The sequence below is a fragment of the Dendropsophus ebraccatus genome, chromosome 1, assembly GCF_027789765.1.
Source record: "Dendropsophus ebraccatus isolate aDenEbr1 chromosome 1, aDenEbr1.pat, whole genome shotgun sequence".
Taxonomy (NCBI): Eukaryota; Metazoa; Chordata; class Amphibia; order Anura; family Hylidae; genus Dendropsophus; species Dendropsophus ebraccatus.
This window is the reverse complement of record NC_091454.1, coordinates 196,473,410-196,498,374: the sequence shown is the minus strand read 5'-3', so window position 1 is coordinate 196,498,374 and position 24,965 is coordinate 196,473,410. Positions and strand designations below refer to the sequence as shown.

Genomic DNA, 24,965 nt, shown 5'->3' with positions numbered 1-24,965 from the left:
GGCGGGGCTTGCTTCGTGTTGCCACAGCTGCGCGTACGGGACTCATTTGCATAGGGGCGTGGCTATGGAACCGGAAGTCTCTATGGCTGCACAGTAGGTTGTGAGAAGAGAAGGCCAAGTTTGGAGGGAAGGTGTATGGGAATGGAGGGAAGGTGGTCACAGCAGACCACGGGGGAGGAAGCAGATGGGGGATGGGGGTCATGTATGTATGGGGGGTATACACTAAGGGGAGGGGGGATATACCTGTATATATTGATTATTTATTCTGTATAAGCAATACACCCATGTTCTCCAACATATAGCTCCCCAGCTGCTGCTAAACTACAACTCCCATCATGCCCATCAGCCAAAGGCTGCCAGGGCATGATGGGAGTTGTAGTTTAGCAGCAGCTGGAGAGCTATAGGCTGGGGAACACAGCAATACACTATGTGAATGGGGTTTGCAATATAGTGCTAGACTGTATGAGTCATATTCAGGTCTTTCTGTTCTGTTATAGATACCAGGTGTCACCCAGCTTTCCTAGAGTCCTGAATGACAGATGTGTCCTGCCATGCAGCATGTATTATGGTGAATGTAAGCCGGCCTAGGAAAGCGGACTGACCCTGCCGGAGTTGTAAGGGTGAGTGTGCAATTGTAGAGGATTTTCTCAGAAAGTGTAGCGTCACACGTACCAGATTCGCGGCGGATTTCACGCTGCGAGTTTGCAGCGAAATCCGCTGCAGATCCTGGTACTGTGGTCTTCAATGGGGTTACATAATGAAAATTCTGCTGCGAGTATGTAACCCGGCCCCTTTAACCCCGCCTGCAGCATACGTTACTTGCTCCGTGATCCGGCGGTATCTGAGGTCCCGCTCAGCCAATCAGTGACTGCGGTGGGGCCGTGCACTGATTGGCTGAGCGGGACCTATGTGAGCCTCAGATGCCGCCGGATTGTGGAGCAGGTAACGAATGCTGCGGGCGGGGTTAAAGGGGCCGGGTTACATACTCGCAGCAGAATTTTCATTATGTAACCCCATTGAAGACCACAGTAACAGGATTTGCAGCGGATTTCGCTGCAAATTCGCAGCGTGAAATCGGCTGCGAATCCGGTATGTGTGAAGCTACCCTTAAAGTGTCACTGCCGTTTAAATATTTTTTTGCAGAGATCAATACTACAGGCGATTTTAAGAAGCTTTGTAATTGGGTTTATTAGTCGAAAAATGCATTTTTATCATGAAAAGGCAGTTTGAAGCTCTCCCCCCTGTCTTCATTGTTGTCTATGGAGAGGGGAGGGGTGGAGGGAGATGAGGAACCAAAACAGGACAACAAAGAGTTAATTTACAGCTACATCACTGGGCTATCTCCTCTGAGGTCAGCTCAGACCTTTCTGATCTGAATACCAGCTTTCACACAGGTCCCACTGTGTAATCCTTTGTTCTCTGCTGGTGACTAATCTCCCTCCTCCCCTCTCCATAGGTTACACAGGGAACGTCTGATGTAAAAGAGTCGAGATTTCCTGATAATGAGCAGTGGATAAGGGGGGGGGGGACCTGGGAAAAGGCTTTTTGAATGCAGATAATGGCATATTTGCCTAATAAACTCAATTACAAAGTTTCTTAAAATCGCCTGGACTATTGATTTCTGGAAAAAAAAAATTAAAAAGATAGTGACACTTTAAAGTGTAGCTGTAATTATACAAAACTTGGACATGTTAAAAGTTTAGATCGTTCAGGGTTTTCTGATCCCTACTGATATCTAGATTTGGCCGGTGAAGCACACAGTAGTAGTCTTCACTCCCTGCCTGTCCACCATCTCCATTCACAGTTGCAGGAGAAGGACTAATAAACCATTTCCTGCAATTGGACAGAGATTACAGCCAGGGAGTGAAGTGCACTTCTGCATGCTTCACCCGGGTATATGTAGGGATTCGTCAGGGTCTGAACACTCGGACCACAACCGATCATGTCAAAAGTTTTGTATAATGACAGGGACACTTTAATTGAGTAGATCCACAACAAATGTGTAGCCAATCTGCCCCATGTGAACATATAGCCTAATGGTGCGTTTAGGCAGACTGATTTATCTGGCAGATATTGGAAGCCAAAGCCAGGAAGTGATTTGAAAAGGGCAAAAATCTCAGTTCTTTCCTTTATGACCTGTTTATTGTCTGTTCCTGGATTTGGATTAAAAAATATGTCAGATAAATCTGTCTGTGTAAACGCACCATTAGGGTGTGTTTACACAGAGAGATTTATCTGACAGATTTTTGAAGCCAGAAACAGACTAAACAGAACAGGTCATAAAGGAAAGACTGATATTTCACCTCTTTTTAAATCCATTCCTGGCTTTGGCTTCAAAAATCTGTCAGATAAATCTCTCTGTGTAAAGGCAGCCTTAGGGTGGGGTATATGTGGCATGTTTTTACACTGCATTGAATACCCTGCTAAATCCATGTTACATGCAAATTCTCATGCTGATTTGCACTTGCCTTACTGCAGATTTTAAAGGGGTTATCCAGGATTAGGTACCGGCTGGATGATCTTTCCGGCCACAGTGTTCTGATGCGAGTGCAGAACTTCCCATAGCGCACAATGAAGCAAGAGGCCGGAGCCACCCGCTTCATTGTGTGAACTGACAGGTCTTTCTGCGGCCGCAATTCACTGAATTGCGGCCGCAGAAAACTGACATGTCAGTTCTTTGCGGCGCCGCATGGGATCCCAGCCGGAGCGTATACCACGTGTATATGCTCCGGCCGGGATCCCACAGAAGAACAGGCTGTGTTCCACACCGTACAAAGTATAACTTGTTACCGACTTGTGCCAACAGCGGCTGTTCTTTTACGTAGTGTGAACATAGCCTTAGGGTGCGTTCACACTGAGAACTTCCAGTGGATTCCACTGCTCGTCCCCCCACGCTCCCACGTCAGCTCAAAGAAATTACGTACAATAGAGAATGTATGTGAGATGCTGCTTCCGCAGTATTATACCTCCAAGGTGGATTCCTATGGAATCTGTGAGACTAAATATTTGTGGAATGTTCCGTCACACGTCACCTTACAGAGGTATTCTCCCCTGGAAGCATTTCCGGTCCCATATGGAGCAATACAGTCAGAATCTGTCTAAACACATCCCATATAGCCTGACTAACAATACTACAGTGTGCCTGAATACCACCACCATACAGTGCACTAATACTGTTACTATAATACCATGCAGTGCACAATAGAGCATTGCTATATATAGTATACAGATCCAGAGGATAAAAACCCATAGACTCCATACTGTACAAAGCTGAATTTGCTAAAGTTGCGTAAGTGATCCCCTGGGATCCATTCCAGTACACCAGTCGGAGGGAGGGTTGTATAGCTTCTGTATTTAGCTCCTAAAGACTGGATACCATTGTAGTGAGTGTTACTACTGCAGTGGGAATTATTAGATGTCTCTGTAAGTGGAAACAAGTGGAGATCTCAGGAAAACCCTCTGCTTAGAAAGTTGCATAAGTTTTCATTATGTGTTGTCTGGGATTATTGGAAAGAAAACCTACAAACAGCGCCTCTTGTGTTTGTGCCTGGTATTGCAGTTTAGCATCATTGACTTGGGTGAGCTATATGTTGGACACGTCCTTTGGACAACATTAAAAAAAATATATAGCATATGCTTGTTTTTTTTCCTTTTACCAGGCAACCAGATTATGTGGAATATTACAGTGAACAAGGGGCTTGTATGTTTTAATTGTATCTGGTAAATGACTGAGGGTGTGGTGTTTAGCAAAGGGGTATTTGTGTGTCAAAGAAATCAACCAGTGTTAAAAAGTTATACAGATTTGTAAGTTCTATTTAAAAATCAAAATCCTTCCATTACTTATCAGCTGCTGTAGGCCCTGCAGGAATACTCCAGAGTACCCCTTTAAATTAAAAGAAAACTATACTTCTTAAGTTCTTTAGGTGACTATAGTCTAGTGTGACCTGTTATCATCCATTCTATGCTTGGAAGAAGAGGACACTTGTGTTTTCTAGAGTTCTCTGGAATTACTGACAAAGTCTATGGAAATGTCAATCATACAAATGTATGTAGATGCGTCTGGAGGTTGTTAGATAAAGCAATGAGGAGAGATATTAGCTGCGTTCCTGTGACCTTTAGATGTACTTCCCCTCCTGAGCACCCTGCCTGCATAGACGGGACCTCTCTATGGTGTTTGTATTATCTATGGGGAACTATTACAATGACCTCTCATACATTGTCATTTTGTTTCTTGCTCAGGATTCATGATGTTCCCTTTTAAAAAGAGGAGGAAAGAGGCCGCAGCTGTCCCTGAGCCGGTAGCCCCACCAGTCATATTTCCTGATGTCTGTATCTTCTTGGTGGAGCGAAGAATGGGGGCTGCACGGAGGGGCTTCCTCACGTCACTGGCACAGAGGAAAGGGTTCCGGGTGATGCATGAGTACAGGTATAGTGCACCAGCCCACATCACTATAGGGAATGATGGTGGTGGCTGCAGGCAGGGGATTTGTAGTTCCACATTTTTTTTGCCCTGTACAGTGGCACCTGCTTTGCTTTGAACTGGTCACATGACAGCTGGATGGCTGGGACCACCGCTGTGCAGGAAAAACTATGAAGGGGTACTGCACTAAAATAGCACTCAGCATCAGCAGAGGTCATAGAGTTCGGATCCCTGACCCTCTCTTGTCCCCGCGGTGCGGAATAAAATGACTCCCCCCCCCCCCCCCCCCCCCCCCACTGTAAAGCTACCATCACTGATGCAGTTGGTAGCTTTGGGAAAGCTGCACAGTATACTGTGCAGCAGGGAACTGTATCGTGCAGGGAGCACGATCGTGCTGATTGGCTCCCTTTTAAAGAGGTTGTCGGAAATTTTTTTTCCTGTATTGTTCTTAGGGTGGAAGGAAAATCCACAATGTATTGTACCTTCCTCCTCGGCGCCGGTCCTGCACTGTTAGTCGGGGTAAACTCTGCTCTGGAGCACCATTAGGAGCACCACCACCTTATCTGGCCCCCCTTCTAATGATGATCAATGAAGGGGACTGGCTGGATGATGCAGCAGTGCTTTGGAGCAGAGCTTATACTGACAAACAGCTTGTGACCGATGCGGAGGAGGAAGGTGAGACACATACCTTCCTCCTCAGCGTCCCCATGCTATAGGGGGCTATCAGCAGGTTAGATTCATCTAACCTGCTGATAGTTCCCCTTTAAAGCCATCATTTTCATAGACAAACTAAAAGAATTATAAATTTAAGGATGTTGATAGGAATAGTAGTTTTGCTGCAGCTGGAGGACCGCATGTTCCCCCACCACTGGCTTAAAGTCTGGAACACATGGAGATCACCAAATGTGGAGTCTCCAGCTTTTTCAGGCCTTTACTGCAGCCGCCATTAGTTGCTGCTTGTATTATACTGAAAAGATAGATGTTTTTAAGATAGTGGGCACATTTATGAATTATGATGTGTGTGTGTATATATATATACATATATTTATTTGTCTGGAACGAAAAGACTCTGGACGTGTTTTAGCACAGACGTTAGTCTTTCTCTTTGCAGCGGAGTGGTGACACACGTAGTATCAGAACAGAATTCCTTCGCTGACATCCTCGGCTGGATTGAAAGGAAAACTGGAAGGCCGATGCAAAGTGCCGAAGATCAGGAGTCTCCACATATCCTGGACATCAGCTGGTTTACAGATAGCATGAGTGCGGGGAAGCCTGTGCCGGTGGAGGCCAGGCACCGTTTAGGGGTAAGGGATTTTATTTTTCAGTGGCTTTTTCACTCTTGGGCTATGTTCACACAACGTTGTTTTTCGGTCGTATTTTTACCTCAATGTCCAACGGAAAAAAAAATGTTCATATGTAGTCATTTTAGCCAAATCCAGGAATGGAACAAACACAGTGAAACACTATACTGGAAAGCTTTGCAACTTTCTCTGTGTTTTGGATAAAAATGCTACAGTATGTATAAAGCCTGGGTTTTTTTTCTATACAAATAATAATAATAATTGTATAGCACCAACAGATACCGCAGGGCTTACAATGGCCGTATGTAGAGGTATTCACTGCCCACATTAGATACATAAGCTGAATTCTCAACTTTCCCCATATTTTTCAGCATTTTTTTTTTATTCTAACTTCAGAGTGTAACCACATGGAATAGTCCCCTGTCACTTATTGTCGATGCAGTTCCCAATATCCCATTAAAGTCAGTCAGAGGGTTTTTTTGACAAGGAGATTGGCGCAGTTTATGCACCAGAAAACGTGCAGATTGTGTCCTTATGAACATGCTTTTATAGAGGTTTTCCAGTTACTAACAGTGATGGCGCATTGCTAGAACCTACTGTCTGGGGGTGGGGAGGCAGAAATCCTTAAAATAAATAGAAAAATTGAAAGACCTTGGTTTGCCTCTGTGATCGGTGAGGGTCCTAGAGGTTAGACCATTGTGGTGACCCACATTAATCAGTGACTGGCCAAGCAGGCATTTCCTATATGTCATTATCATAACCAGAAATTTTGACCAGAAGGGACCAGGCGCTGCCAAAATGAAAAAGGTATTTTTGCAATTGAGTATAGCTAATAGTCACTGTCGTTTAAATGTCACTTTGCAGAAATCAATAGTACAAGAGATTTTAAGAAACTTTGTAATAGATTTTATTAAGCAAAGAGCTTACTTCTGTACTCAAAAATCTATTTTCCTACCTCTCCCCTCACTTGAGAAGAAGCAGCTTTTCTGTTTCTATTTTGGTCTATGGAGGGGGATGAGTGAGCACGGAGAGGAGAAAAGGCAGCCCTCCACAACACAACAGCCTGCAATCTTCTCTCACCAAGAACCAAGACCAGCACTGACCTTTTTGATCTGTGAATCCAGTGTTATGTGCATACATTCTCCAAACTACACAGCTGCTTGCCTCCTCTTTCTGTTCACTCGGCCCCTCCCCCCTCTATAGGTTATAATGGACACAGGGGCTGCAAAACAGCTTTTTGAGTACAGAAAGAGGCTTTTTTTGCCTAATAAAACCTGTTACAGAATTTCCTAAAATCACTTGAACTATTGATTTCTGCAAAAATATTTTAAATGACTCACTTTAATCCAGCCCAGAGGATTTCCCATGGGGGTCGCAGAAGGACTCTGAAACTTCAGCTAGATAGAGTTCTCTGTTGGACTGTCAGAGATAGACGAATGCAGCTTTGCACTCAAATTTCTGGGTCCCCATACTGAACATCACAGGGAGCCTCATCTGTGAGACCCCCAGCAATATTTGAGTTATTCCCTGTCCTGTTGATAGGACATAACTTGTATAATAAAATTCTAGCTCTGGCCAACCCTGTTCATTGTGAAATAGTTTGCTCTGTTTGTTGAAACCACCAAAAGATCCAGTGTACTGTATGGCTGTGGCCAGAAGTTCTCTTTCCCCTGGAGGAGAGCTGCTTTGCATACAAGCACATAAATAACTCTTTCCTTTTTATCTTTTTGTTAAATTGTAGATTTTAGGATCTCCGGTTTCCAAAGACAAGGAAGCACTTTTAACTGTGTCCTCATATGCCTGCCAGCGGCGGACTCCATTAACCCATCATAATGCAGAGATTACAGTAAGTGATGGCACTGCTGTGTATGTATGTGCATGTTTTCTATTGGCTGTATGGTATTGCTTTCCTTTCAGGACGCTCTGGAGATATTAAGCAAAGCGGCTGCATTTCAAGGCTCTGAAGTCCGAAGTCTGGCGTTTTCTAGAGCGGCATCTGTGCTGAAGTCTCTACCATTAAAGCTACGATCTGCTGAAGAAGCAAGAAACTTGGTTTGGTGTGGGGGTCACTGCCAGGCTGTTATCCAGGTAATGTGGCCACCAGGGGTAAATAGAGGCCGCAGAGACTTTGTGCAGTAGCTGTAAGCAGTGCTATCTTGCCTCCCTAATAGAGATGAGTGCAAAGAGTTGGGTGGCATTTGATTACCGGTGGCTGAAGAAGTTAGATGGAGCCCTGGGGAGTCCTGGAAAACATGGATAGGGCCCATGGCTATTTTCATGTTTTCCCAGACTCCCCAGGGCTCCATCCAACTTCTTCAGCCACCGGTAATCAAATGGCAAGCCATCTGATGTGAGCATGCTGGAGTGATGCTCATCTCTACTCCCTACACTTTTTTATACTAAAAAAACCAACAACCCTCATACAGTAATGCTGATTAAGGCCATTTTCACACAACGTATGTTTTGTGCAAAACATACGTTGTATTGTGAATGAATGGTATCACGACTGGAGCGTATACACATAGTATACGCTCCAGCCGCATGGAAAAACTGACATTGAATAGCGGCTGTAGAGAACCTGTCAGTGCACACAATGGGCACCCGCATCCGAATTCAGCAGAAATGAAGATCATCTGGGTAGTACTGCAGTACCGACTGGGAAGATCTTCAGTAACAGCAGCTGTTCTGTGACCTGGACGGTGTTATACTTTGTCTGAACATAGCCTAAAAATGTAAACAAATCGTTCAAATTTTATTTTTGTATTTTATCAAAATTAATGCTTGTAACTGAGGAATTCCCTTTTTCCAGGAAATCCTAGAAGATGGGGTATGCCATGAAGTAGAGGCGCTTAAAGTGAGCGAACAGTACCAGTGTATGGAGGTATGAGGAAAAGCAAACAACATTTATATACTAAACTATCTCCATAAAATGTATATGCACACCAGGGATGAGGAACCTGCCACCTGACAGCTGTTGCAAAACTAAAATTCCCATCATGCCCGGAGCTTCGGCTTCGATAGTTTCTCCGTCTGCATTTACACATATGCTTTTGTGGTCACACAATCTACCTATATGATTTGTTTGCTCTCTTTACTCTGTAGCTTCTAACAAGTATATTTGGTGTTGGGGTGCGCACAGCAGAGCGTTGGTACAAGGATGGTGTGCGGAAACTCAGTGACTTGGCGGATCCTAATATGAAGCTGTCTGCGGATCAGAGGGCAGGTAGGGGCTTTGTGTTCTGTGTATGTATCAAGATCTTATCTCCATACAAGTTAACCAATGATACTTTCCACCCAGGGATAGAACATTACACAGATCTCAAGCAACCGGTGACCCTTCAGGAGGCCGAACGAATGGAACACTTAATAAAAGACGCTCTGCACAGATTTGTCCCTGACCTCAAAATTACCATGACAGGTGGATTTCGCAGGTAGGGAAACTAAAGGAGAACATCAAACTAGGAGTAATATCATGTTAGAGAACCTGTGAAGGATGCAGAGGTTTCCTTTCCTATTTTATGTTGCCACTGACAAAAGATTTGATAAGTCGAGATCTGGGTGTTCGGACCCCCACCAATCGCTAGTACCAACTAAGCATCTTCTCTACCCACTCTGTTTTAACAGCAGAAGGTGGGCTTCTATAGGTGTTCTGCAGTGCCAAGTGCCTGATCCCTTTGTTCCTGGATATATAAGTCACAGTTAGAGCTGTCTAGCATCAACTCTGCCCTTTACTCTCCTGTCAGAGCATCTGAACAATCAGGTTCACTCACATGGAGGGATCAGGAGAGATAGGTATTGGCCGTCCGCTATCTCATTTATGGGTAATGAGTTCCATTGCGGTACTGATATAATAGTGCCTGAAAGGTATTGTATGTGACCCAGGATCCTCATAACAAATACAGCAGCTGCTTCAGAATCTCTTTCAGAAGTAGGGAATAGTTTTGCAGCCTTATAGCCCAGATTATTCATTCATTGTCTTGGCATCTAACAGGGGGAAGCAGCAGGGCCATGATGTGGATTTCCTCATAACTCACCCATCTGAAGAAGCACTTAGTGGGCTGCTCCAGAAAGCTGTAGCCTGGATGGATAGCCAGGTAAGCACACACAGAATACTATTTAATTTCACATTGTCGTATTACCTGATACGGAGATACAGCCAGGAAGTGGATCACTTTGCTGCTGCGCTCTCTCCCCAAATATATCTCCTGATCACAGTGGCTCTTAGCAGTGAGACCACCTGCGATCAATTTATTTATTTTATTTTACAGTGGCAGATCAGCGTTGGTGTGGTCATTTTGTTGAAACGCCACATGGTGCTGTTCTTTGGCCGTGCACTAGCCTGGCTGTATGCACTGGGAGCAGGCCCCCCCCAATTGAACCATATCCTCTCCCCTCTGTGATGCGTCTCCATTACAATCAATGGAGCTGCGTCACAGAGGGGAGGGGATATGGTCACACTGGGGAAGGTGGGCCGACCCCAGCATTTAGAGCAGGGCCAGTGCACGGCCAAAGATCAGTGCGGAGCGCAGGAATCGGGTGGCGTGTCAAAAAAAATAAAAAATAAAAAATGCTTCAAAATTTATGTACATTACACTACCCTAGGCATGAAGAGGTTATGCCATTCAGTGGGAATACACATATATGAGCAGGTGCAGGAGGCCATGCTTGTCTCAGTCCACATCTTAAGCTTACAGAGGAAGATGCTAAAGGGTAGCTTCACACGTACCGGATCCGCAGCGGATTTCACCCTGCAATTTGCAGCAAAATTTTCATTCTGCTGCAGTTATGGGACCCGGCCCCTTTAACCCCTAGACGCCCGCAGCCCGGCCCGGAGCATACATTGCCTGCTCGGTGCCGCGGCTGTGTGAAGCTCCCGACTCCCCATCAGCCAATCAGTGCTACTGTGCACTGATTGGCTGATGAGGAGCGAGGGGAGCCAGGAGCTTCACACAGCCGCGGCGCCGAACAGGTAATGTATTCTCCGGATCGGGCTGCGGACAGCCAGGGGTTAAAGGGGCCGGGTGCTATAACTGCAGCGGTATCTCCCTGCATGATATCCTATGAATGTCGGACTCCACTCTCCTCATTTACATATTGAGTGTGCAGACTGTTGGGGGGGGGGGGGTCGGCGGCGATTACTCTAAGACTGGACCGGCAGGAGGGGAGAAGCTTTGGGGGCTCTCCCAGGGGGTTGCACGGGCTCTTCCCCAGGTGCCAGGTTGCTTTAAAGATATTGTCACGATCCCCGTGACTTAGGTTCTGGCTAGTAGGCAACCGGGCTCACCTCGGACCGTCTTGGATCAGCTACCAACCAGAACCTAACACCCAGTTACACGTTTTCTGCTGCCACCACACGTCACAATAAGGCTGACGTGACGCCTTACCCTTATGCACACCTAAGGCAACTACAAATTACATCTATCACAATCTTATGGTAATCACTTACCCCTGGTAACGTTTTACTTCAGAGACATAGGGCCTTTTTAGAACACAGGAAAGCTCTTATTAAAGTGAAATTTAATATCAAATAAAAAAGGACAGTGCATACAGTACAGGTCACAATAAAAAAAAGATGGTACAAAATATACAGACACATACATACACAGTAAAAACAGTTCTTAAAATAAAAAGGAGAAAACCAGAACCTACTTTGCTATCGGGCTGTTTGGAACTGGAACGCTATGGGGATTAGCAGGAACGGCGGGCCAACACACTCATAACAAGTTCCCCAAGTGTTGAACACTCTCCCATCATACTCCCTGCCTTATCAAGCATGGTGAGAGCAGTTGTCTCCCTCCCTCCTCTGACCTCACAGGGGGGGTGACAGGGACTATGCTAATGAGCTAATGGTCCATCTTTTATGACCGGAGATGCTTGCCTGAAGATTTTCAAATCCTCATAACTTGGCTGGCGCGTTTCCGATCAGCATTCCAGGGGCATCAAACTACGGGGCATCACCTGCCGGTCACGGGCATACCAACCATGGGTCTGGTGTGTACCCGATTAGGGGAGTTACAGGTTTCCCTGGGTTCCCCTAGAGCCACTTTCTTGCTTTTACAATGGTGGGTCCCTCTCCCTACCCTGCTGACCTGTAGCGAATCTCACCTCTGGAATATGACAGCTTGTCATCTTTCTGAAGGGGTCAAATATCTCCATAGACGTCTACAGTGACCTCTGATTGTCTCCTGCGTGAACTCTGGATGCATATTGCAGCCAGACCCCTTGTCATAAAGCCATTACACCATGAGGACGTTTTATTGCCCCCCCAGTCTGGTAAGAGATAAGCGAACCTGTTAATATCCAGGACTCTCACTATATGGCCCCAATCCATCTAGCCATGACATCTAGTGCCCAAAGGAAAACAGGACACCAGCTTCAAAAAGAAACAAACAAGGTGTGTGGGGGGGTGAGGAGCTTTGCCAAATATGAGTGATCAGGGATATTTTATTCAAGATCAGGAATATATATTGATCATCCTCACAGATATGTATACATGTGTGTGTTGTAGTCCCCCTGTTAATCCACCCGCTATCCTATATACATGCATCCTCTGCTATGGTAGCTTGCGGTTTCATGTCTTTTTGGCTTGTCCTCTAAGTAGTGGTAGTGATGCAAGAGAACAATGAAGAATATCAAAGCCCGGTGTATTGAATGGTGATTATCTTTCTAACCAGGCCGGCTTAGTGTGTCTTCTGTTCTCAGCGGCTATTGAGTGCATGAATATGGGGAAGAGAAGGCTCCTGACTCACATACTGGAGATGATGTTTATGCTGCTGCATTATTAAAAAGAATCCCTCTTGTCATGGCAGGGCTTATTGTTGTACCACCATACAAAGACGCGCTCCCACGTGCACGCTCATAGACGTAGCACACACATGGACGGCCATGAAACCTGTTATGCAATATTCGCTCTCCCAAGCCTTGACTCTTCAAAGTGTGAAGCTGAAGCAGGAGTCCCTGGCGCTCGTACTACACGGAGAGCTGTCAGGGTGGATTTAGTAGTTACTCTATATGATGAATATCCCTTTGCCCTTCTAGGGTGGACAGGATCGAAGGTCAGTGATGCTAAGCTCTATTTATAGACTAATGCCTGGAGAATTATCTATTAGGGGATTTATGGGGCTGCCACTTGGCTCAATTGGTTTCATCTGTTAGATGGGTTATGTGTTATCTTCTATAGCAGAACATGTTGGATGACAATGGTGCATATCCTTTATAGCACTGCAGTCAAGGGACAGAGCCTGCGTCTGCTAAAAGGGACACAGAGGAGTCACAGATTACTCCTGGTTATGTCCTTTTTAGATGGATGCAGGAACAGTATACAGACAGTGGAAGGTTTTTCCACTTAGGATACGTTCACACTGAGTAAAAGCGGTGGTTCAGTGTCCTACAGTGTCTCTATGGGGGGGGGCTCCTGCGCCTCCGCTCCCCTCACAAAGGATTGTCATGTCCCACAGTGTCTCTATGGGAGGGCTCCTGCGCCTCTGCTCCCCTCGCAAAGAATTGACATGTCCCACAGTGTCTCTACGGGAGGGCTCCTGCGCCTCTGCTCTTCGCGCAAAGAATTGACATGTCCCAGAGTGTCTCTACGGGAGGGCTCCTGCGCCTCTGCTCCCAGCGCAAAGAATTGACATGTCCCAGAGTGTCTCTATGGGCGGGCTCCTGCGCCTCCGCTCCCCTCGCAAAGAATTGACATGTCCCACAGTGTCTCTACGGGAGGGCTCCTGCGCCTCTGCTCCCAGCGCAAAGAATTGACATGTCCCAGAGTGTCTCTACGGGAGGGCTCCTGCGCCTCTGCTCCCAGCGCAAAGAATTGACATGTCCCACAGTGTCTCTATGGGAGGTCCCCCATGCCTCTGCTCCCGCTGCTCTCCGTGCAAAGAATTGACATGTCCCACAGTGTCTCTACGGGAGGGCTCCTGCGCCTCTGCTCCCTGTGCAAAGAATTGACATGTCCCACAGAGCCTCTATGGGAGGTTTGTGCGCCTCCGCTCCCCACGCGAAGAATTGACTTGTCAATTCTTTGAATAGAGAGCGATGGGAGTGGAGGCGCGCAAGCCCACCCATAGAGGCTCTGTGGGACATGTCAATTCTTTGCGCAGGGAGCAGAGGCGCAGGAGCCCTCCCGTAGATACACTGTGGGACAATTAAGCAGGTGGAATTAGGTGGTGGACAGAATCTAATCTATCAGAATCAAATCAAAAGATTACTTTTCCCAGGACTAGATCCAGCTTTTCCCAGCATCCAGGGAGAAGCGGTACGGAGCAGCAGTTAGTTATAAGGCAGCAGCCGATGAGCGGATGGCAGAGATAACGATTTACTTTGTTATTACTGTAAACTTGCCCACCTCTGATGATGATGAGGAAGATAGTATAAGTGGGGGGGGGGGGGGTGACATGATTTTTTTTAATACCTTGCTTTGGCAGAGATATACTTTTAGGTGGTCTGTGATTGTCAGGAATAACGCTGAGGTCTGAATCTAATCATTTTCTCTCTTGCAGCATTTTGAAAGAGAACTGCGTCGCTATTCTTGGCATGAGAAGAATCTGACTTTAAACAGTCATGGACTCTATGATGCAGAGAAGGTAGGAAGCTGCCAGAATGTATGGGGCTTACTGGGCCCAGATAGCAAACTAATCTGATCACTGTCTGGGTACGGTGGTGGGTTTATTTTCCCTGCACTGGTCAGATGTACGTTCATATGACAGAGTCACTGCAGTCATTGAGCCCCCAAGTCTCCTCCATGGTGCACAGCTATTTCTCATCCTCTCTGGGCACAGGACTGGGCTGTTTAGCAGTAGTTCACACACAGGACTTCCTTTCCCTGACTTTTCTAGAAAATCACATCACATACTCCTACTGCCATGACTGGTGCTAGTGAAAGTGCATAGAACAGGGCTGTACGGTGCTAGGCCCATAATTTATAGCATACCCTACTATAAATGGCATAAAATAAACAGCAGTATTACAGCAAGCACTGAACTAGCTGCTCTTTGCTGGGGGCCATTTATACTATACACAGCTAGATTGTATTTGGGGGGAGAAGGGGTTGCTGATGCACTGGGTTTGCAGGTGCCGTGTGAGCAGAAATTAAGCCTTTACCTTGTATGCAGATTGTCCGGATATGGGCACAGCCCATGCGCTCTCTTTTCTGTATAGGGCACATGATACTCCCCAATTATTGTGTTCAGCCTTGCTGAAGCTGTCACTAGGGTAGTGGATAGCAAATAGCAGGGGAGTGTGAGACACCTAGTGGCCAAGACTTAAAAGCTGTTTTTCTGGGGTAAGGAGTCATTTTTGGTAAATTGAACAATTAAAAAAAAAAAAAAAAAAAAAAAAAAAAATATATATATATATATATATATATTTGGACCCACATAGGCTATGACATGGAAGAAACTTGCTTTTAATGTGTGACCATGTTAGTTATCATTCATTGGTAATATTAGCTAAAGGTCTGTTAACCTCTATAATTAAACAAAGCAATGTGTGCATCACATAGTAAATAAGGATAGTTCCTACTGAATGATCTTGAAGACACTGGGGAATTTATAGGGAACTTGTTTGCTGACACCAGTACACCACTGCAGACAGACAATGACCTGTCAGAGACCTCTGTGCTCACATGCAGTGTTTTTTTTTTTTTTTTTGTAGAATTGCTCCCTCCCAGCGACCTCTGAGGAAGAGATATTTGCACTTCTGGGTCTGCAGTACGTGCCTCCCACATACAGAAATGCCTGACTATCACTGCCAAGACTGTTAAGGTACCAGTTTGTGTCAGTATGAGATGAAAATGGTTTATATATTGTACCTTCTAAGAATGAGTGAGTAAAATACTGCACAGATGTACCAGGTTCAGGCATTCAGCACTTTTTGGCAGGTTATGTGTGCGGTGTATTACAGTACCAGCCGTAAGCTTTTCAGTGTCTTTAACACTCTGGTGAAAAAATGTGGAATGAACTGACCTGTATGGATTTTAAATCTGCAGCATCTTAAAGGGAATCTGTCAGCTGCAATTCATGTTAGACAGCTGTTAGATCAAGGAGACACATGGTATCTTTTATATCCAGCTGCACTTCCAGGAAGTAGAAAATACTTTTATTCTCTGGTGCTAAGAGGCTTTTCCAGGCTTGGCACCCAAGCAGGGTCAGGTAGGGGAGAGGAAGTAAGGAGGTGTTACAGCTTGGTGCACTTCAGCTCAGAAAAGCCTTTTGTAGTATAGAACAAAAGCATTTTTCTACAATCTGGAAGCACAGCTGGATATATTAAAGGTACCATGTGTCTCCTTGACCTAACAGCTAGCTAACAGGGTCAGCGAGTGGGAATGTGAATTGCTGCTGACAGATTTCCTTTATGTTGTGGATCCAAGTGTAGGCTTTCTGCTTTGACATATCATCATATACCGCTAACCTTTTTGAGTCCTTAAACGGAACCAATCACCCAATTGGGCTGATATGGTTCCCAGGAGCACACATACCGGCTGCTGCAAAAGCTTTATACCGGAGAAAAAAAGAGTTTAATAAACCGTGCGCGCGACAGGCAGAGGCGGAGAGAGGTAGTCATGTGGGCGGTTCCCCGCCCGTGTCTAGTCACCGCACTCAGAGGGGATAATTGACAGTCAGAGGGGCCAGTAACTGACCTCTCTGCCTGTCAATCAACCCCTTCAAGCTCGCTGACAGGCAGAGAGTGGTGACTAGACAAGGGCGGGGAGCCGCCCAGGTGACTACCTCCCCGCCTCTGCCTGTCGCGTGCCCAGGTTATTAAACTCGTTTTCCTCTGGTATAAAGCTCCTGCAGCAGCCGCAGCTGGTATGTGCCACGGCTGCTGCAGGAGCTTTATACATTGCTCCAGGGAACCATATCAGCCCAATTGGTTGGATTGCTGTTCTGGTTTGGTTCAGGGGTGATCATACATAGAAGGGTTTATCCTCCCACTGTATCCCCTCAGGAGAAATCCTCTATCTTGTGTCTCTGAAGATGACAGCAAAAGGCTGTAAATTGGTAAGAGGCTTGATAACAAAAGTTTTGTTCTCCCTCCTGGGGTCACTGCAGGCTGCACAGGAGTAGAGATGACAGTAACTAGTTGTGATCTTTCTTCCTGGAGTCACTTAAAGTGAACCTTTATGACATCTCAAAAGTTCTATACCTGCAGTGAGTTTTAATGTTAAGACCCTGACCAATCCAAGGAACTAGCCGAGAGAAATCGGCAGTCTCTCCTGGCTCCACATCACATGACTGAGACTGACCCCCAATGCGCTTCTATGGGACTGTCCTGGTCTTGTAGATACTTCCCCACCTGGCAAACATGTGACATCTGGCCTAAAAAATACAAGAGAAGTCTTACAACTTTAAGGGGTACTCCATAGATTAATTAACTGGTTTTAGGAATGTCTAAATTATTTCTTTAAAAATTCACATCTTCCAGTACTTATCAACTGCTGTATGTCCCGCAGAAAGTGGTGTATTATTTCCAGTCTGACACAGTGCTCTCTGCTGCCACCTCTGTCCAGAACAGGAGAGGTTTTCTATGGAGATTTGCTGATGCTCGGGAAGGTTCCTGTTAGACAGAAAAGGCAGCAGAGAGCACCGTGTGTGGAACTGTGGACTGAAAAAACACTTTCTGCAGGACGTACAACACCTTGAGATTTTTAAATAGAAGTAATTTACAAACCTATAACTTACTGCTACCAGTTGATTTAAAACATTTTTTGATTACCCCTTTAAGTTCCAATGTTGCCAATTGCACTATTACATAAACTCACAAAACTGTGGCTTAAAAAACTTTATTCGACGAGAGGACCCAGGGCCCAGGTAAGAGTTATCACACTGAGTCAAGCTTATGTAAAAAATGGTTTATCTGTTCCATTTTTGTATAAAACACACGGGAGAAACCTAGCCAATCAACACACAGATTTCATTTACAAGACTTCAGGAACTTTTTTTTTGTGAAACTTTGAACCTAAAGAACATACAAAGGTTTTCCTTTAAGTCTACACTCTATAACCTTCCATTTATCTATTTCATTTAGAAAAAGTAAAATTTTCAACGAAAATAAACAAAACAAATTCCACATATCCCCATTTTTTTTTTCTGTCCCAGTTACAGTACAATGTTAGAGGGCAGCAGGTTATGTATTTTATGCAGTTTTCTGCTGTCCCTTCTTTCCAATGAGAGATTTGTGGATATGAGGAATGACGCCTGCAAAGAAAAAAAAGACAGGAAGTCACTTGTCTGTACAGTCCATTAACATGGCACAGATTAAATCCTATTCTTATAATAAGGCTACAATCTAATTGAACATGAATTGAAGCATTTCTTATGTTAATCAGATAATGGTGCTCTTTACTACTTTTCTGTAGCTTATACCAGATGTGTGTCTATTAAACTGTATGAGATTACTCTCTGCAATGCATGATAGGCTATGGCTGCATGACCAGGAACTACCATCTCACCCTAGCCTAACATGGCAAAACAGTTCTGAGATGCAATAGTTTGTACAGTCTCATAGTTTGAACCTTTTGATGGAGCAGACTAGGATACTGACTATATTAAATCTCAAAAGCAGGTTTACTTTTTACTAGTTTTGATAAAACTTTACCAATGTGTAAAATGCTGCATTTTATTACAGAGCAAGGATGGAAAACCTTTGGCCCTCCAGCTGTTTCAAAACTACAATTCCCATCATGCCTGGAAAGCCAAAGCTTTAACTGTCCAGGCATGATGGGAATTGTAGTTTTGCAGCAGTTGTAGCAGGTTCCTACAACCCTGTTATAGAGCGATACGTGACTATAGATATAAGATATACCTCCTCCTGCAATGGTGGCCTTGATGAGGGAGTCCAACTCTTCATCACCACGGATGGCTAGCTGCAAGTGACGAGGAGTGATACGCTTCACCTTCAAATCTTTAGAGGCGTTTCCTGCTAACTCCAACACCTGGTTAAAATGAAAGATGGCTTACACTTTAGACTTGAAGTCGCCTAAGCTTTAGGTGCAGCTTATTTTATACTATTATTGGTACTCTACTGTACAAAATGTAAAACCTACCTCAGCAGTGAGGTATTCCAGGATGGCAGCACTGTACACTGCTGCGGTGGCACCAACTCTTCCGTGGCTTGTAGTGCGTGTCTTCAAGTGTCTGTGGATACGACCCACTGGAAACTAAAACAGAGATTCTCTTATAGCGAGTGTAATAATGCTACTGTAGGCATTGATATATTCAGCTTTTGACTTGTCAGGTCTCTACTGCCATGTCTGTAGACAGCATACGGTAGAGGCTCAGGTTGGGCTATATTTTTTCTGTGATTTCATTCAGTAAATGCATGGTAAAAGTATTTATTTTAGTTCTAAATAAATGTCCCGGCTGTAAGTAAAGTATAAACTATTATAATTTTATGCCCAAAGCAAACAAAGTCTTACCTGCAGTCCTGCTCTCTGTGAGCGAGATACAGCCTTGGCCTTAGCCTTCCCACTATCCTTCCCAGCCTTACCACCAGCCTGCACAAAGAGAAAATATATGTTATTCACACAGTAATGGAACGTCCCTGCATTTAACATTTCATTTAGAAAGTGCTGCTTGCAAATGTACTGCGTTCATACATATTCCTAAAGTAACGAATATGTATGACTTGAACATACCTTAAAGGGGTATTCCCATGTCAGCTAGTTATTATCCAAAGGGTAGAGGATAACCAGCTGATCACCGGGGGTCTAACAATTCTGAGAATGAGGATGCAATTGTTCCTGCAATAAATGGAGCACTCTATGGGGGCCGACAAGTGTAATTTACTTCTACTAAAAAAAAAAAAAAAATCTTAAGTGTTCTAGTACTTATCAGCTGCTGTATGTCCTGCGTGAAGTAATGCATTCTTTCCAGTCTGGGGAGCAGTAGTGGTTTTCTATGGGGATTGCTACTGCTCTTGACAGTTCCTGAGGTAGCAGCAGAGAGCACTGTGTCAGACTGGAAAGAATGCACCATTTCCTGCAGGACATGCAGTAGCTGATAATTACTGAAGGACTGGGGATTTTTTTTCTAAAAAAAAAAAAGTACATTACAGATCTCTGGCACTTTCTGACACCAGTTGATCTTAAAAGAAAAACTATTTTGCTGGAGTACCCCTTTAATGTTTTTCAGCGTGAAAAGCATGCACTGGTCATTTGCAACTTTCCCCCATGGGGAGATTAAATACCAAGCTGCTCTTTCCCTAACTGGTGTCCTGTCCTGATCATCAATCCTGTCTATAGATGAACAAGGTGCATGTGATTTGCGGCATCACTCTTTATTTGCTGACTAGTTTTATAACTTTTCATATGAAGTCCCAGTTTGCCATAACGGATTCTGTTGGGTAATAACTGCATGACCTGCACTTTTATGTTTGCGTTGCTTCAGTATTTTTTTTTTTTTAATTTTAATGTTTTGTCTGGCTCTTTATTATGATCCTTTTTTCAGGTGCGGACAGAGGCCATTGGGCAGTGGTAACCTTCCTGTACAGACGTGCCAAAAACACACAGGATTAGAAAACCATGAAGAACCACAGATATTCTGCAGCTGAGCTGGATTTGGCTATGTATAGGATTTTATATTTAGAACATGAAAGGCCTAGTAACTTTTATATTTACAGAAAAGTAAAAATTTGTCACGGTTAATACTGGCGTCCACAACTTATTGTATTTGTATGTAATATATGTTTCCTATATTTGCCAGTTATCACTGTAGTCAAGCAAAGCTTTGGTGAGAACTGTGTCATGCTTAGTGCAGGGCCTGACAGGGCAGTGAATGGCAGACTCCTGGGGCATTTTCCTTGTAAATATTTATTGTCCCTTAAAGGGGTTATTCAGCAAAAATATTTTTCTTTAAAATTAAATGGTTTTAAAAAGTTATATAGATTTGTAATTTACTTCTATTTAAAAATCTCAAGTCTTCTCATCCTTATCAGCTGCTGTATGTCCTGCAGGAAATGTTGTTTCCTTTCCAGTCTAACACAATGCTCTCTGCTGCCACCTCTGTCCGAGACAGGAACTGTTCAACGCAGCAGCAAATCCCCATAGAAAACCTCTCCTGCTCTGAACAGTTCCTGTCTCGGATAGCTGTGGCAGCAGAGAGCACACAGACTGGAAAGAATACACCACTTCCTGCAGGACAAGATTTTTGCTGGATAACCTCTTTAAAGGCCTGCTCCAAGGTCTGATACTACTGTATTAGTTATGCTTACAGTGTTTATATTCAGTTATCTTATTTTAAAATGCATAGTACTGCAAGAGTACCGTAATAAGGGATGGGACCAGCATCTCCCACAAGCTGATCCAAAAGTTTTTGCTCCAATCTTGTAGTTGGGACTCCAGTTTAAAGCAAGGGCTACACAGCAACTTTGGGCATGTGACAGAAAGCCTTGACCAATATACTGGAGACTAGCCAACCATCTAGTGTGTACAGAGGCCCCACAACTGTCCCCTGACTGGTCATGCTGAGTATCAGCTGTACAGCCCTTTTGTGTTCCGAGAGATAAGCTGCTGCTAGAGGTATCTGACAAACTGCTTATCTCTAGAGATCAGCGAATCTTGAGTATGCTCTGGTTCATCTAAATTGCTCTGTGGGGCGGAAGAGGTTGGCTGTGGCCCTAGGGAGTCGTGGAAAACATGGATACAGTCAATGGCCCATGGTTAAATCCATGATTTCCGTGACTCTCTAGGGCTACATCCAACTTCTTCAGCCACTAGCATTCAAATGCGTTGCGCTCATCTTTAATACAGACATGACATTTGTTCCGCTATTTTTATTTGCTTATAAAAGTGTATAGAGGAAAAATGCCAACATTCCCCAAAATCAGCAAACACAGACACCCCCATTATGGTCTCCCAAAATGTGGTGACTTTCAATCCTTCATGTGATATATTGTGGATAGCAAGTGACTAAGTGTGCATGGACTATATGTTTTTTTTTAACACTTTTCAATACTCCTGGCTATATGTAGTCACTCAGCACAGAGACCATTCTGTTGTAGGGGAGTAAACTATTCCGTATCTGAGTACTTGTATGCCAGTATATAGGGGTGTCATTGTGATGGATGTATGAAGTTGCAGGACTGACAAGTGATGTCTGACAGGTAAAATCCACCTTTATGGACTGTTCTCAAAATAGAGAGAAATGGGAGAGACCTTTCGAGCATGTCAGGCAGTAATATGAACTCGTGGATATTTAGGATCTCTGTTCTTCATTATATTGAGGCTTATGGCCGTCAAGTGATTTCTGATAAATCTGCTGAAATGTTCACAGGTTCTTTACAGATCTGAACCACATGTGACTGCGGAGAGAGCGGTGGGGACCCCAGTGACTACAGGAATCTCCCCATATCTACATAGTAAGTATAGGGCTGGAATCAGACATGTGGCTTCTAAACCCAGTTTTGGTTTTTTTTTTGTTTCTTTTAACCAGAGCCAGAAGTTTATCCAGCAGGACACAGAGTTATAAGGGCCAGTTCACACGGAGCAAAAGCAGCAGAATTCCAAGTCTCTCTACAGGAGGGCTCACGCATCTCCGCTCAAAGAAGGTGTGCAAGCAGGTGCGATTCTAAGGCGGGGAGGTCTGTCGCTTTTGCTCTGTGTGAACTGGCCCCCCTAAGGCCTTGTACATCAGTACTTTTAGACAGAAAAAGATGTTTCCATTTTTCCAAAATATTGTGTGAACCCCAAGCTACAAAGAGGCTATTGGATTACATTGAAATCAATAGGAAAATACTTGTAGCTTTTTTTCACAGCTATCATAAAGTGCAAGGTATATTTATCTTAAGAGGCACAAAATAAAAAAAAATTACATTTGACAGTTTAAAACACTTAGGCTGGGTTCACACTGCATTTTTGTTTCCATTTAAAGGGGTTATCCATCGCTACAAAAACATGGCCACTTTTCCCCCTACTGTTGTCTCCAGTTCAGGTGCGGTTTGCAATTAAGCTCCATTTACTTTAATGGAACTGAGTTTCAAAACCCCGCCCAATCTGGAGACAACAGTAGGGGGAAAGTGGCCATGTTTTTGTAGCGATGGATAACCCCTTTAGGGTGCCTTCACACCTACAGGATCCGCAGATCCTGATGCACAGATGCTGTGTTCAGTTATTTAAATGAAATCTGCTGCGGATCCGGTAAGTGTGAATGTCCCCTAAATGTATAGGTAAGTTTAAAAAAAAAAAAAAAAAAAAAGCGGTATGACACTGAAATTCCTTTCTAATTGATATACAGAAATTATTTTTTTTGTATATAATGTATGTTAAAATTGTATGCAAAAATGCAGTGTGGCTGCGGCCTTAACTTGCAAGTGGAGATCTAACTTGGATAAAACTGTAAAATGCTCCCAAAAAAAAAAAAAAAGTTGAGAAATTAGGCTTGTGTGAACGCAGACTAAAAACAGACTGACTGCTCTCCCTGTCAATATCAGCTGATCTCACAGCACCCCCCCCCCCCCCCCTCCCTGTAATCAGCTGCAGGCTGGGACAGCTACACTCAGAGGACAATAGGGGTAACATTACTGGAGCTGATCCTTAGGCCATTTCATGCACAATCTGCCCTATCCAGTTGGATACATTATGGGGAGCTGGCAGGTCTGCATGCAAGGGGGTAAGAATGGTGACTGGGGATGCATGAGGGTCAGCCCCATTGTATGTGCTCAGATAGGAAGACGATAAGGTTGTGTATACAGACCCTAAAGCGTGGCTGATTATCAGGGATAGGGAACCTTGGCTCTCCAGCTGTGGCAAAACTACAACTCCCATCATGCCTGGACAGCCTTCGGCTGTCCAGGCATGATGGGAGTTGTAGTTTTGCCACATCTGGAGAGCCAAGGTTCCCTATAGTGCTGAATGATCCTCACCACCAGCTCTGTGGACACATAGGGACAAGTTCACACTGATATAACATTACATAAGAGACTCTATAGACAGCTCCAGGTCTCATCTCCCCCCACCTCATGGATTTCCACGCAGATCCTCCAGCTCGAATAAAAACGATGATCGTTTATAATGTAAAATGACATCTGATTTCAGTGTGAACAAGCCCTTACTTATATGTATGCGTTTTCTATGGTCTTCTCTACTATAACGTGCGACTAATTCTTTATAGGTAAATGTCGCACAGAGCATGCATATATGCATATATATATATATATATATATATATATATATATATATATATATATATATAGCCACTCGTCCTGAGGAGTGGAGCCCGTTCGTGTAGCGTTATCAGTGTCACTGCCGCATCTGTGTGTATGATCCCCATCCCAGGCAGGATAAAGGACGCGGCTCTCCGCTCAGAACAATACGGCTGACATTGCCCGGAGGGGAGCGCACACACACGGGTGATTACTCGGTGCTGCCGCCGGACACCACACGGGAGAAGCCGGCCACAGGACACTTTTCTAGCAGATCGTTCTTCCCGCCTTTTCCCCCTACCGGGACATCTTACGTGCACTCCGCAGCCCTCCCTAGCGTCCGCGACGCTGCTACCCTCCCCGTACGCCCGGATGAGGTGACCTGAAATAATTACCATGTTGCGTAACTTGAAGCGTCGCCGTTAGAAAACCCGGATACCGTTGCCCCCGTGCCTACGATCCTCACTGGTGCCGGTACCGCGTACTCTCAGCCTCACACACACACAATAACCCCCCTGCCCGTCAGGCCCGATCGAGAGGACACAGTACAGCCAATCACGGCGCGCCTTCCTGGTTTGAAACCGCGTCTTCTCCAATCAAGCGCTGGCTTCTTCCCCAGGTGCCTAGCGTAGCCCCGCCTCTTTTGCTTAACGGCTGTTTCCCTCCCAAGGCCCCTCAGCTTGCTTTTGCACACGGCCCGCTAATAAGTGGGCGTGATTAGAGCGCGTCAGCGGGAGAACGTGAGCCAATTATAACGGCCGATTACGGGTGAGTGATAAGCGCGTTGGCCAATCAGATTGCGAAACGTCCGACAGGCGGGCGGCTATTCAGCTCGAAACGATGAATAACCAATAGGATGAATGGCTTTAGGAGGGGGGAGGGCTCATCACTTTCCCGCCCTCATTGCCTTGATCGCTTTAGGAAAAAAAAAGAAAAGCTAAAATGGCGCCTGCTCTTTAGCGATAAATAGTGCGGGCAGAACGTCCAGCGGACGTGTGTTATTATCGTCAGCAAAAGCGTCCATTTTACCTCATAAATAAACCGCGCGATAGTATCATGTGAAAGCTACCAGCGCTCCTGTATAATAGTCCTTCCTGCATTATTTT

The 24,965-nt window shown here is 44.8% G+C and overlaps 2 protein-coding genes across 4 annotated transcripts; one reads left to right on the top strand and one right to left on the bottom strand.

Moving 5' to 3' along the window:
- Positions 1-59: 59 nt before the first annotated feature.
- On the top strand, positions 60-20,387 carry POLM (DNA polymerase mu). Of its 3 annotated transcripts, none has more exons than XM_069943651.1 (14): positions 60-93; positions 498-620; positions 4,240-4,426; positions 5,532-5,724; positions 7,463-7,567; positions 7,639-7,809; positions 8,531-8,602; positions 8,824-8,944; positions 9,020-9,152; positions 9,713-9,815; positions 12,531-12,776; positions 14,223-14,306; positions 15,376-15,485; positions 20,169-20,387. In XM_069943651.1, exons 3-13 carry the CDS (start codon positions 4,245-4,247, stop codon positions 15,460-15,462), a joined length of 1,497 nt encoding a protein of 498 aa, XP_069799752.1. In that variant the 5' UTR covers positions 60-93; positions 498-620; positions 4,240-4,244; the 3' UTR covers positions 15,463-15,485; positions 20,169-20,387. The 3 variants fall into 3 exon arrangements, with proteins under 3 accessions (XP_069799752.1, XP_069799767.1, XP_069799759.1); XM_069943658.1 differs by lacking the exon at positions 60-93 and adding an exon at positions 149-202; XM_069943666.1 differs by lacking the exon at positions 7,639-7,809.
- H2AZ2 (H2A.Z variant histone 2) lies at positions 17,488-24,477 on the bottom strand. The gene is made up of 5 exons (XM_069943683.1): positions 24,255-24,477; positions 19,139-19,216; positions 18,767-18,880; positions 18,526-18,655; positions 17,488-17,918 (listed from the first exon to the last, which is right to left on the bottom strand). The coding sequence occupies exons 1-5, from the start codon at positions 24,255-24,257 to the stop codon at positions 17,857-17,859; spliced, it is 387 nt and encodes a 128-aa protein (XP_069799784.1). The 5' UTR covers positions 24,258-24,477; the 3' UTR covers positions 17,488-17,856.
- Positions 24,478-24,965: the final 488 nt, after the last annotated feature.